The 12,735-nt window shown below is 54.4% G+C and overlaps 1 protein-coding gene across 1 annotated transcript in view; it reads left to right on the forward strand.

Annotated features, from left to right (window-relative positions):
* The first annotated feature begins 4,247 nt into the window (after positions 1–4,247).
* SEC62 (SEC62 homolog, preprotein translocation factor) overlaps positions 4,248–12,735 on the forward strand; it is an 88,325-nt gene continuing 79,837 nt past the window's right edge. Inside the window, exon 1 of the mRNA XM_073626172.1 lies at positions 4,248–4,405. Coding sequence (XP_073482273.1) covers positions 4,298–4,405 — 108 coding nt within the window. The 5' untranslated portion in view covers positions 4,248–4,297. The remainder of the gene's footprint in view (positions 4,406–12,735) is intronic.

A 12,735-nucleotide genomic window follows, 5' to 3' on the forward strand; every position in this document is an offset into this window, starting at 1 on the left:
CATAAATAAAATTCATGTTCTTTTTTTCATACAAATAGAGCTTTCTTTTGGGGTATTTGATCACCTCTGCAGTTTTTATTTTTTTCGATATAAACAAAAAAAAACAATATTTTTTACTTTCTGCTATAAAACATACCCAATAGAAAAACTGAAAAAATCTAATTTCTTCATCAATTTAGGCCAATATGCTTTCTGCTAAATATTTTTGGTTAAAAAAAAAACAAAAAAAAAAAAACAATAAGCGTATATTGATTGGTTTGCGCAAAAGTTATAGCGTCTACAAAATAGGGTATAGATTTATGGCATTTTAATTTTTTTTTTTTTTTTGGCTCCCCACGCTGGCCACAGAACACCGTGTACGAACCTGATGTACACCTTACGGCGATTCGCGCAGCAGAGCCAACCTGCTGTAGTGTAACTGTGGCCGCTGGACGACAAGCAGTTATTTATTTACTTTTTAAACGGTCCGTTTTTGTTTTCATGCATCCTGAATTCTTGGAAGCGGACCACAATTTTAATTTTGGTGCGCCGCTATAAATAAAGTTCTAAAAAAAATAAAATGTGCATCACACCGCCCCCTTCTGCACATTACTGCACCCCAAAATGGACTTCTGCCCTGGTTTAGTGTGCGGGGCCCTTAGTAATTGATGTGGCTATAGTCAATGCGGCATAAACTGTATGTAGCATTAGGTGCAGTACTGTGTTCCAGCAGTATATTTAAAGTATTTTGTTTCGCTCTAGACAAACCCTCCCTCTATACCTTTGGCATTGGGTGCCAGCTCCTGGCGGTCATAAACTGTTCCATATACATAGCAGTTCAATCCTTGCAGAAGTGAGGGGGACACCGCTCACCATTTTAAAAGCCAATTGTCATATTTACTGAAATATCCAGTGTACAGACTGTATCACCTGGCGCTTATAACCCAAACGTGATCACAGGGTGTGATCAGGGAAATGCTAATGGGTCTTCCTGTCTGCAGTTGGAAACAAAATCAAGTTGGGGTGAGAGCTTTTCAGCCATTCACAGGATGCCCTTTATTTTTATCAGTGAATACAAGCCCTCCTCTGATTGGCGATGGAGGGGCAGGCAGATGACGTCAATACTTCCACCTCAGCCAATCAGAGTAGGTGCGAACAGTCCTCAGGTTTGGCTTTTACATTATTCAACATTTTTAAAACCTTCAGTGTTTTATTACCTCCCAGGGCCCCATGGCTGCATAGGCTTCTTTTCTTTAAAGGGCACTTTCACCCCCTTCCTGCCCAGGCCAATTTACAGCTCTCAGCGCTATCACACTTTGAATGACAATTGCGCGGTCATGCAATGCTGTACCCAAATGAATTATTATCATTTTTGTTAACAGAGCTTTATTTTGGTGGTATTTAATCACCACAAGTTTTTTTATTTTTTGCTAACGAAATGAAAAATACTGAAAATGTGTTTCTGTTACAAAATTTTGTAAATAAGTCATTTTTCTCCTTCACTGATGTGCGCTGATGAGGTTGTACTGATGGGCACTGATAGACTGCACTGATGGGCACTGATAGACTGCACTGATGAGGAGGCACTTACATGCGGCACTGATGGGCACTGAGAGGCGGCACTGATGAGGAGGCACTAATATGCAGCACTATTAGGCAGGACTGATGGACGGCACTGATAGGCGACAATGATAGGCACTGATAGGCGGCACTGATGGGCACTAATAGACAGCACTGATAGGCAGCACTTATAGGCAGCACAGATAGGCGACAATGATAGGCACTGATCGGAACTAATAGACGGCACTGATGAGGAGGCACTGATAAGCATCACTGATGGCCACTGATTGGCAGAACTAGTGGGCACTGTTGGGGCTGCACTGATCACCAGGACGCTAATGATTAGTGCCCTGATTGCCAGTGCACATGTCCCCGCTGGGGAATGCTGATTACCAGCTCTCCTCTCCTTGCGTGCTGTCAGCGTGAGGAGAGGAATACCGATAACCGGCATCTCCTGTTTATGCTGTAATCAGCTGTGATTGGATGCAACTGGTCACCTACGTCATAGGCTCTTTACCGTGATTGGTGATTTGCTATGTCCGAGGGACATGACACACCACCGATTGCCACGCTGTGCACTCCCCCCCGGGCACGCATGCATGGCAAGAATGGGAACCAGATGCCGCCCGAATCCAGCATGTCACTTGCCACTGTCACCTGCCACCCATATGCAGTTTGTCACTACTTATACTACTTCTGGCAGTGGCGTCTGAGTGGGTAAACTTCCACATGCGGGCGGGCAGTGAGAGATGATGTAACTACTGTATCTCTCTGCTCACTCATGGCTGCAGCTCTGACAAGGGGACAGGGGGAGGGGGATCTGACCAATATCAGTAATATCGGTACGTTTCTGACCGATACCGATTTGAAAAATGTGAATATTGGGCCTAATAATTGGCCGCTCCGATAATCGGTCATCTCCCAGTCCACGTCTCTCTTCCTCCCCTCCACGGCTCTGAGCTCTGCACCACTCACCCCCCATCCTCCACCTGTGCGAACATCTCCCCACCCACACCCCCAAAGCTGCTCCCCACACAAGGCTTCTATGTTTATAGGTGACAGTGGGGAGCGGAGGGTGGGAGCCTCCGAGAGGACAGCTGTCTTTATAAACACACAAGGTTTCTATGTTTCTAGGTGACAGTGGGGAGCAGAGGATAGGAGCCGCTGAGAAGACAGCTGTCCTTGTAAACACACAAGGCTTCTATGTTTCTAGGTGACAGTGGGGAGCGGAGGGTGGGAGCTGCCGAGAGGACAGCTGTCCTTATAAACACACAAGGCTTCTATGTTTCTAGGTGACAGTGGAGAGCGGAGGGTGGGAGCTGCTGAGAGGACAGCTGTCCTTATAAACACACAAGGCTTCTATGTTTCTAGGTGACAGTGGGGAGCGGAGGGTGGGATCCGCCGAGAGGACAGCTGTCCTTATAAACACACAAGGTTTCTATGTTTCTAGGTGACAGTGGGGAGCGGAGGGTGGGAGCCGCCGAGAGGACAGCTGTCCTTATAAACACACAAGGTTTCTATGTTTCTAGGTGACAGTAGGGAGTGGAGGGTGGGAGCCGCCGGGAGGACAGCTGTCCTTATAAACACACAAAGCTTCTATGTTTCTAGGTGACAGTAGGGAGTGGAGGGTGGGTACCGCCAGGAGGACAGCTGTCCTTATAAACACACAAGGTTTCTATGTTTCTAGGTGACAGTGGGGAGCGGAGGGTGGGAGCTGCCGAGAGGACAGCTGTCCTTATAAACACACAAGGTTTCTATGTTTCTAGGTGACAGTAGGGAGAGGAGGGTGGGAGCCGCCGGGAGGACAGCTGTCCTTATAAACACACAAGGCTTCTATGTTTCTAGGTGACAGTAGGGAGTGGAGGGTGGGTACCGCCGGGAGGACAGCTGTCCTTATAAACACACAAGGTTTCTATGTTTCTAGGTGACAGTGGGGAGCGGAGGGTGGGAGCTGCCGAGAGGACAGCTGTCCTTATAAACACACAAGGTACCTATGTTTCTAGGTGACAGTAGGGAGTGGAGGGTGGGAGCCGCCGGGAGGACAGCTGTCCTTATAAACACACAAGGCTTCTATGTTTCTAGGTGACAGTAGGGAGTGGAGGGTGGGTACCGCCGGGAGGACAGCTGGCCTTATAAACACACAAGGTTTCTATGTTTCTAGGTGACAGTGGGGAGCGGAGGGTGGGAGCCGCCGAGAGGACAGCTGTCCTTATAAACACACAAGGCTTCTATGTTTCTAGATGACAGTGTGCCCAAGGTGCTGGAATGGAGTTCTGCCACATTCCGGGTGAAAACAATCCCTGGATGAGAGGGCCACATGAGATGGCCTGGGGGGGGGGGGGGGATTGTGTTTATCACATTTGCTGTAAATGGTGCCCTTGCCAAATGGGCAGCCTCCTGTGTTCAGAAAACAGCAGGGCAGCTGTAAGGAAGCCAGTGGAGCTGTCTGTACATTACAATGACCTTCAGTCTCCAAGGAAGCCCTCAGGTATGGCACACTGTCACATACATTGCTGGACCAATAGAACTTTGCAAACATTTCTGGAATTTGAGCTCAGCCTGTAAAATGACCTTAATGCTGCAATTGGTACACAACAAACTGGGGTCAGTCGGTTTAGTTCGTTGAGCAGGTATGGCGAGCAGGAGTGACTGCTCCTCCCCTGTATGAGGGTCTCTGTACCACACCGAGTACACCTCTCCATTCTGTCTACCGCACTCTACCTCTCCACAGCTGGACTCCCGCATCCGGCAACGCGCAATGGACCCTCACATGGCCGCGCACGCCCCGGAGCCCCGCCTTCTCCACGTCACCAGACAGGCCGGGGCAGACATGGCGGAGCGGAGAAGACACAAGAAGCGGATTCAGGTAAGTAAGGTGATGCTGGGTAGTTGAAGCCTTCGGGCTGGTCATTACAGGGCTGCTGATGTGAGTAGGTGTTGTGTGTTTGGGAAAGGGGACCCCTAGGGATATGTCGGCATATATGTGAGGGGAGGGGGTACACCCCCCATGACTATGGCGGATAAAGGCCCTGCGAGTCCTGGGATGTGATATCCGCTGTCCTGAGAGGATGGACAACCCTACCGGAAGATTCCTCTACATCTGTACAAGGCATAGGGCTGCTGGGATCTCCAGATGTGGCCGCTTGTGTCATCTACACACATCCTCACAACAGCTGGACCCTCTCCTCACTCATCTCCTCACCACTGGACCCTCTCCTCACTCATCTCTTCACCACTGGACCCTCTCCTCACTCATCTCCTCACCACTGGACCCTCTCCTCACTCATCTCCTCACCACTGGACCCTCTCCTCACTCATCTCTTCACCACTGGACCCTCTCCTCACTCATCTCCTCACCACTGGACCCTCTCCTCACTCATCTCTTCACCACTGGACCCTTCCCTCACTCATCTCCTCACCACTGGACCCTCTCCTCACTCATCTCCTCACCACTGGACCCTCTCCTCACTCATCTCTTCACCACTGGACCCTCTCCTCACTCATCTCCTCACCACTGGACCCTCTCCTCACTCATCTCCTCACCACTGGACCCTCTCCTCACTCATCTCCTCACCACTGGACCCTCTCCTCACTCATCTCCTCACCACTGGACCCTCTCCTCACTCATCTCTTCACCACTGGACCCTTCCCTCACTCATCTCCTCACCACTGGACCCTCTCCTCACTCATCTCCTCACCACTGGACCCTCTCCTCACTCATCTCTTCACCACTGGACCCTTCCCTCACTCATCTCCTCACCACTGGACCCTCTCCTCACTCATCTCTTCACCACTGGACCCTCTCCTCACTCATCTCCTCACCACTGGACCCTCTCCTCACTCATCTCCTCACCACTGGACCCTCTCCTCACTCATCTCCTCACCACTGGACCCTCTCCTCACTCATCTCCTCACCACTGGACCCTCTCCTCACTCATCTCCTCACCACTGGACCCTCTCCTCACTCATCTCCTCACCACTGGACCCTCTCCTCACTCATCTCCTCACCACTGGACCCTCTCCTCACTCATCTCCTCACCACTGGACCCTCTCCTCACTCATCTCTTCACCACTGGACCCCTTCCTCTCATCTCCTCACCACTGGACCCTCTCCTCACTCATCTCTTCACCACTGGACCCTCTCCTCACTCATCTCCTCACCACTGGACCCTCTCCTCACTCATCTCTTCACCACTGGACCCTCTCCTCACTCATCTCCTCACCACTGGACCCTTCCCTCACTCATCTCCTCACCACTGGACCCTCTCCTCACTCATCTCTTCACCACTGGACCCTCTCCTCACTCATCTCCTCACCACTGGACCCTCTCCTCACTCATCTCTTCACCACTGGACCCTCTCCTCACTCATCTCCTCACCACTGGACCCTCTCCTCACTCATCTCCTCACCACTGGACCCTCTCCTCACTCATCTCTTCACCACTGGACCCTTCCCTCACTCATCTCCTCACCACTGGACCCTCTCCTCACTCATCTCTTCACCACTGGACCCTCTCCTCACTCATCTCCTCACCACTGGACCCTCTCCTCACCACTGGACCCGCTCCTCACTCATCTCCTCACCACTGGACCCTCTCCTCACCACTGGACCCGCTCCTCACTCATCTCCTCACCACTGGACCCTCTCCTCACTCATCTCCTCACCACTGGACCCTCTCCTCACTCATCTCTTCACCACTGGACCCTCTCCTCACTCATCTCCTCACCACTGGACCCTCTCCTCACTCATCTCCTCACCACTGGACCCTCTCCTCACTCATCTCTTCACCACTGGACCCTCTCCTCACTCATCTCCTCACCACTGGACCCTCTCCTCACTCATCTCCTCACCACTGGACCCTCTCCTCACTCATCTCCTCACCACTGGACCCTCTCCTCACTCATCTCTTCACCACTGGACCCTTCCCTCACTCATCTCCTCACCACTGGACCCTCTCCTCACTCATCTCCTCACCACTGGACCCTCTCCTCACTCATCTCTTCACCACTGGACCCTTCCCTCACTCATCTCCTCACCACTGGACCCTCTCCTCACTCATCTCTTCACCACTGGACCCTCTCCTCACTCATCTCCTCACCACTGGACCCTCTCCTCACTCATCTCCTCACCACTGGACCCTCTCCTCACTCATCTCCTCACCACTGGACCCTCTCCTCACTCATCTCCTCACCACTGGACCCTCTCCTCACTCATCTCCTCACCACTGGACCCTCTCCTCACTCATCTCCTCACCACTGGACCCTCTCCTCACTCATCTCCTCACCACTGGACCCTCTCCTCACTCATCTCCTCACCACTGGACCCTCTCCTCACTCATCTCTTCACCACTGGACCCCTTCCTCTCATCTCCTCACCACTGGACCCTCTCCTCACTCATCTCTTCACCACTGGACCCTCTCCTCACTCATCTCCTCACCACTGGACCCTCTCCTCACTCATCTCTTCACCACTGGACCCTCTCCTCACTCATCTCCTCACCACTGGACCCTTCCCTCACTCATCTCCTCACCACTGGACCCTCTCCTCACTCATCTCTTCACCACTGGACCCTCTCCTCACTCATCTCCTCACCACTGGACCCTCTCCTCACTCATCTCTTCACCACTGGACCCTCTCCTCACTCATCTCCTCACCACTGGACCCTCTCCTCACTCATCTCCTCACCACTGGACCCTCTCCTCACTCATCTCTTCACCACTGGACCCTTCCCTCACTCATCTCCTCACCACTGGACCCTCTCCTCACTCATCTCTTCACCACTGGACCCTCTCCTCACTCATCTCCTCACCACTGGACCCTCTCCTCACCACTGGACCCGCTCCTCACTCATCTCCTCACCACTGGACCCTCTCCTCACCACTGGACCCGCTCCTCACTCATCTCCTCACCACTGGACCCTCTCCTCACTCATCTCCTCACCACTGGACCCTCTCCTCACTCATCTCTTCACCACTGGACCCTCTCCTCACTCATCTCCTCACCACTGGACCCTCTCCTCACTCATCTCCTCACCACTGGACCCTCTCCTCACTCATCTCTTCACCACTGGACCCTCTCCTCACTCATCTCCTCACCACTGGACCCTCTCCTCACTCATCTCCTCACCACTGGACCCTCTCCTCACTCATCTCCTCACCACTGGACCCTCTCCTCACTCATCTCTTCACCACTGGACCCTCTCCTCACTCATCTCTTCACCACTGGACCCTTCCCTCACTCATCTCCTCACCACTGGACCCTCTCCTCACTCATCTCCTCACCACTGGACCCTCTCCTCACTCATCTCTTCACCACTGGACCCTTCCCTCACTCATCTCCTCACCACTGGACCCTCTCCTCACTCATCTCTTCACCACTGGACCCTCTCCTCACTCATCTCCTCACCACTGGACCCTCTCCTCACTCATCTCCTCACCACTGGACCCTCTCCTCACTCATCTCCTCACCACTGGACCCTCTCCTCACTCATCTCCTCACCACTGGACCCTCTCCTCACTCATCTCCTCACCACTGGACCCTCTCCTCACTCATCTCCTCACCACTGGACCCTTCCCTCACTCATCTCCTCACCACTGGACCCTCTCCTCACTCATCTCTTCACCACTGGACCCTCTCCTCACTCATCTCCTCACCACTGGACCCTCTCCTCACTCATCTCTTCACCACTGGACCCTCTCCTCACTCATCTCCTCACCACTGGACCCTCTCCTCACTCATCTCTTCACCACTGGACCCTCTCCTCACTCATCTCCTCACCACTGGACCCTTCCCTCACTCATCTCCTCACCACTGGACCCTCTCCTCACTCATCTCTTCACCACTGGACCCTCTCCTCACTCATCTCCTCACCACTGGACCCTCTCCTCACTCATCTCTTCACCACTGGACCCTCTCCTCACTCATCTCCTCACCACTGGACCCTCTCCTCACTCATCTCCTCACCACTGGACCCTCTCCTCACTCATCTCTTCACCACTGGACCCTTCCCTCACTCATCTCCTCACCACTGGACCCTCTCCTCACTCATCTCTTCACCACTGGACCCTCTCCTCACTCATCTCCTCACCACTGGACCCTCTCCTCACCACTGGACCCGCTCCTCACTCATCTCCTCACCACTGGACCCTCTCCTCACCACTGGACCCGCTCCTCACTCATCTCCTCACCACTGGACCCTCTCCTCACTCATCTCCTCACCACTGGACCCGCTCCTCACTCATCTCCTCACCACTGGACCCTCTCCTCACTCATCTCCTCACCACTGGACCATCTCCTCACCACTGGACCCTCTCCTCACTCATCTCCTCACCACTGGACCCTCTCCTCACTCATCTCCTCACCACTGGACCCTCTCCTCACTCATCTCCTCACCACTGGACCCTTCCCTCACTCATCTCCTCACCACTGGACCCTCTCCTCACTCATCTCTTCACCACTGGACCCTCTCCTCACTCATCTCCTCACCACTGGACCCTCTCCTCACTCATCTCTTCACCACTGGACCCTTCCCTCACTCATCTCTTCACCACTGGACCCTCTCCTCACTCATCTCCTCACCACTGGACCCTCTCCTCACTCATCTCCTCACCACTGGACCCTCTCCTCACTCATCTCTTCACCACTGGACCCTCTCCTCACTCATCTCTTCACCACTGGACCCTTCCCTCACTCATCTCCTCACCACTGGACCCTCTCCTCACTCATCTCCTCACCACTGGACCCTCTCCTCACTCATCTCTTCACCACTGGACCCTCTCCTCACTCATCTCCTCACCACTGGACCCTCTCCTCACTCATCTCCTCACCACTGGACCCTCTCCTCACTCATCTCCTCACCACTGGACCCTCTCCTCACTCATCTCCTCACCACTGGACCCTCTCCTCACTCATCTCTTCACCACTGGACCCTTCCCTCACTCATCTCCTCACCACTGGACCCTCTCCTCACTCATCTCTTCACCACTGGACCCTCTCCTCACTCATCTCCTCACCACTGGACCCTCTCCTCACTCATCTCCTCACCACTGGACCCTCTCCTCACTCATCTCCTCACCACTGGACCCTCTCCTCACTCATCTCCTCACCACTGGACCCTCTCCTCACTCATCTCCTCACCACTGGACCCTCTCCTCACCACTGGACCCTCTCCTCACTCATCTCCTCACCACTGGACCCTCTCCTCACCACTGGACCCTCTCCTCACCACTGGACCCTCTCCTCACTCATCTCCTCACCACTGGACCCGCTCCTCGCTCATCTCCTCACCACTGGACCCTCTCCTCACCACTGGACCCGCTCCTCACTCATCTCCTCACCACTGGACCATCTCCTCACCACTGGACCCTCTCCTCACTCATCTCCTCACCACTGGACCCTCTCCTCACCACTGGACCCGCTCCTCACTCATCTCCTCACCACTGGACCCTCTCCTCACTCATCTCCTCACCACTGGACCCTCTCCTCACTCATCTCCTCACCACTGGACCCTCTCCTCACCACTGGACCCGCTCCTCACTCATCTCCTCACCACTGGACCCTCTCCTCACTCATCTCCTCACCACTGGACCCTCTCCTCACCACTGGACCCTCTCCTCACTCATCTCTTCACCACTGGACCCCTTCCTCTCATCTCCTCACCACTGGACCCCTTCCTCTCATCTCCTCACCACTGGACCCTTTCCTCACTCATCTCACCACTGGACCCTTTCCTCACTCATCTCACCACTGGACCCTTTCCTCACTCATCTCACCACTGGACCCTCTCCTCACTCATCTCACCACTGGACCCTCTCCTCACTCATCTCACCACTGGACCCTCTCCTCACTCATCTCACCACTGGACCCTCTCCTCACTCATCTCACCACTGGACCCTCTCCTCACTCATCTCACCACTGGACCCTCTCCTCACTCATCTCACCACTGGACCCTCTCCTCACTCATCTCACCACTGGACCCTCTCCTCACTCATCTCACCACTGGACCCTCTCCTCACTCATCTCACCACTGGACCCTTTCCTCACTCATCTCACCACTGGACCCTCTCCTCACTCATCTCCTCACCACTGGACCCTCTCCTCACCACTGGACCCTCTCCTCACCACTGGACCCTCTCCTCACCACTGGACCCTCTCCTCACCACTGGACCCTCTCCTCACCACTGGACCCTCTCCTCACCACTGGACCCTCTCCTCACCACTGGACCCTCTCCTCACCACTGGACCCTCTCCTCACCACTGGACCCTCTCCTCACTCATCTCCTCACCACTGGACCCTCTCCTCACTCATCTCCTCACCACTGGACCCTCTCCTCACTCATCTCCTCACCACTGGACCCTCTCCTCACTCATCTCCTCACCACTGGACCCTCTCCTCACCACTGGACCCGCTCCTCGCTCATCTCCTCACCACTGGACCCTCTCCTCGCTCATCTCCTCACCACTGGACCCTCTCCTCACTCATCTCCTCACCACTGGACCATCTCCTCACCACTGGACCCTCTCCTCACTCATCTCCTCACCACTGGACCATCTCCTCACCACTGGACCCTCTCCTCACTCATCTCCTCACCACTGGACCCTCTCCTCACCACTGGACCCGCTCCTCACCACTGGACCCGCTCCTCACTCATCTCCTCACCACTGGACCCTCTCCTCACCACTGGACCCGCTCCTCACTCATCTCCTCACCACTGGACCCTCTCCTCACTCATCTCCTCACCACTGGACCCGCTCCTCACTCATCTCCTCACCACTGGACCCTCTCCTCACTCATCTCCTCACCACTGGACCCTCTCCTCACCACTGGACCCTCTCCTCACTCATCTCTTCACCACTGGACCCCTTCCTCTCATCTCCTCACCACTGGACCCTTTCCTCACTCATCTCACCACTGGACCCTTTCCTCACTCATCTCACCACTGGACCCTCTCCTCACTCATCTCACCACTGGACCCTCTCCTCACTCATCTCACCACTGGACCCTCTCCTCACTCATCTCACCACTGGACCCTCTCCTCACTCATCTCACCACTGGACCCTCTCCTCACTCATCTCACCACTGGACCCTCTCCTCACTCATCTCACCACTGGACCCTCTCCTCACTCATCTCACCACTGGACCCTCTCCTCACTCATCTCACCACTGGACCCTCTCCTCACTCATCTCACCACTGGACCCTTTCCTCACTCATCTCACCACTGGACCCTCTCCTCACTCATCTCCTCACCACTGGACCCTCTCCTCACCACTGGACCCTCTCCTCACTCATCTCCTCACCACTGGACCCTCTCCTCACTCATCTCCTCACCACTGGACCCTCTCCTCACTCATCTCCTCACCACTGGACCCTCTCCTCACTCATCTCCTCACCACTGGACCCTCTCCTCACTCATCTCCTCACCACTGGACCCTCTCCTCACTCATCTCACCACTGGACCCTTTCCTCACTCATCTCCTCAGCACTGGACCCTTTCCTCACTCATCTCCTCACCACTGGACTCTCTCCTCACTCATCTCCTCACCACTGGACTCTCTCCTCACTCATCTCCTCAGCACTCCAGTGAACCTCCTCACTCATCTCCTCAGCACTGGACCTTTTCCTCACTCATCTCCTCACCACTGGACCCTCTCCTCACTCATCTCCTCACCACTGGACCCTCTCCTTACTCATCTCCTCACCACTGGACCCTCTCCTCACTCATCTCCTCACCACTGGACCCTCTCCTCACTCATCTCCTCACCACTGGACCCTCTCCTCACTCATCTCTTCACCACTGGACCCCTTCCTCTCATCTCCTCACCACTGGACCCTCTCCTCACTCATCTCCTCACCACTGGACCCTCTCCTTACTCATCTCCTCACCACTGGACCCTCTCCTCACTCATCTCTTCACCACTGGACCCCTTCCTCTCATCTCCTCACCACTGGACCCTCTCCTCACTCATCTCCTCACCACTGGACCCTCTCCTTACTCATCTCCTCACCACTGGACCCTCTCCTCACTCATCTCCTCACCACTGGACCCTCTCCTCACTCATCTCCTCACCACTGGACCCTCTCCTCACTCATCTCCTCACCATTGGACCCTCTCCTCACTCATCTCCTCACCACTGGACCCTCTCCTCACTCATCTCTTCACCACTGGACCCCTTCCTCTCATCTCCTCACCACTGGA

This window comes from Aquarana catesbeiana, linkage group LG04 (genome assembly GCF_042186555.1).
Source record: "Aquarana catesbeiana isolate 2022-GZ linkage group LG04, ASM4218655v1, whole genome shotgun sequence".
Classification (NCBI taxonomy): Eukaryota; Metazoa; Chordata; class Amphibia; order Anura; family Ranidae; genus Aquarana; species Aquarana catesbeiana.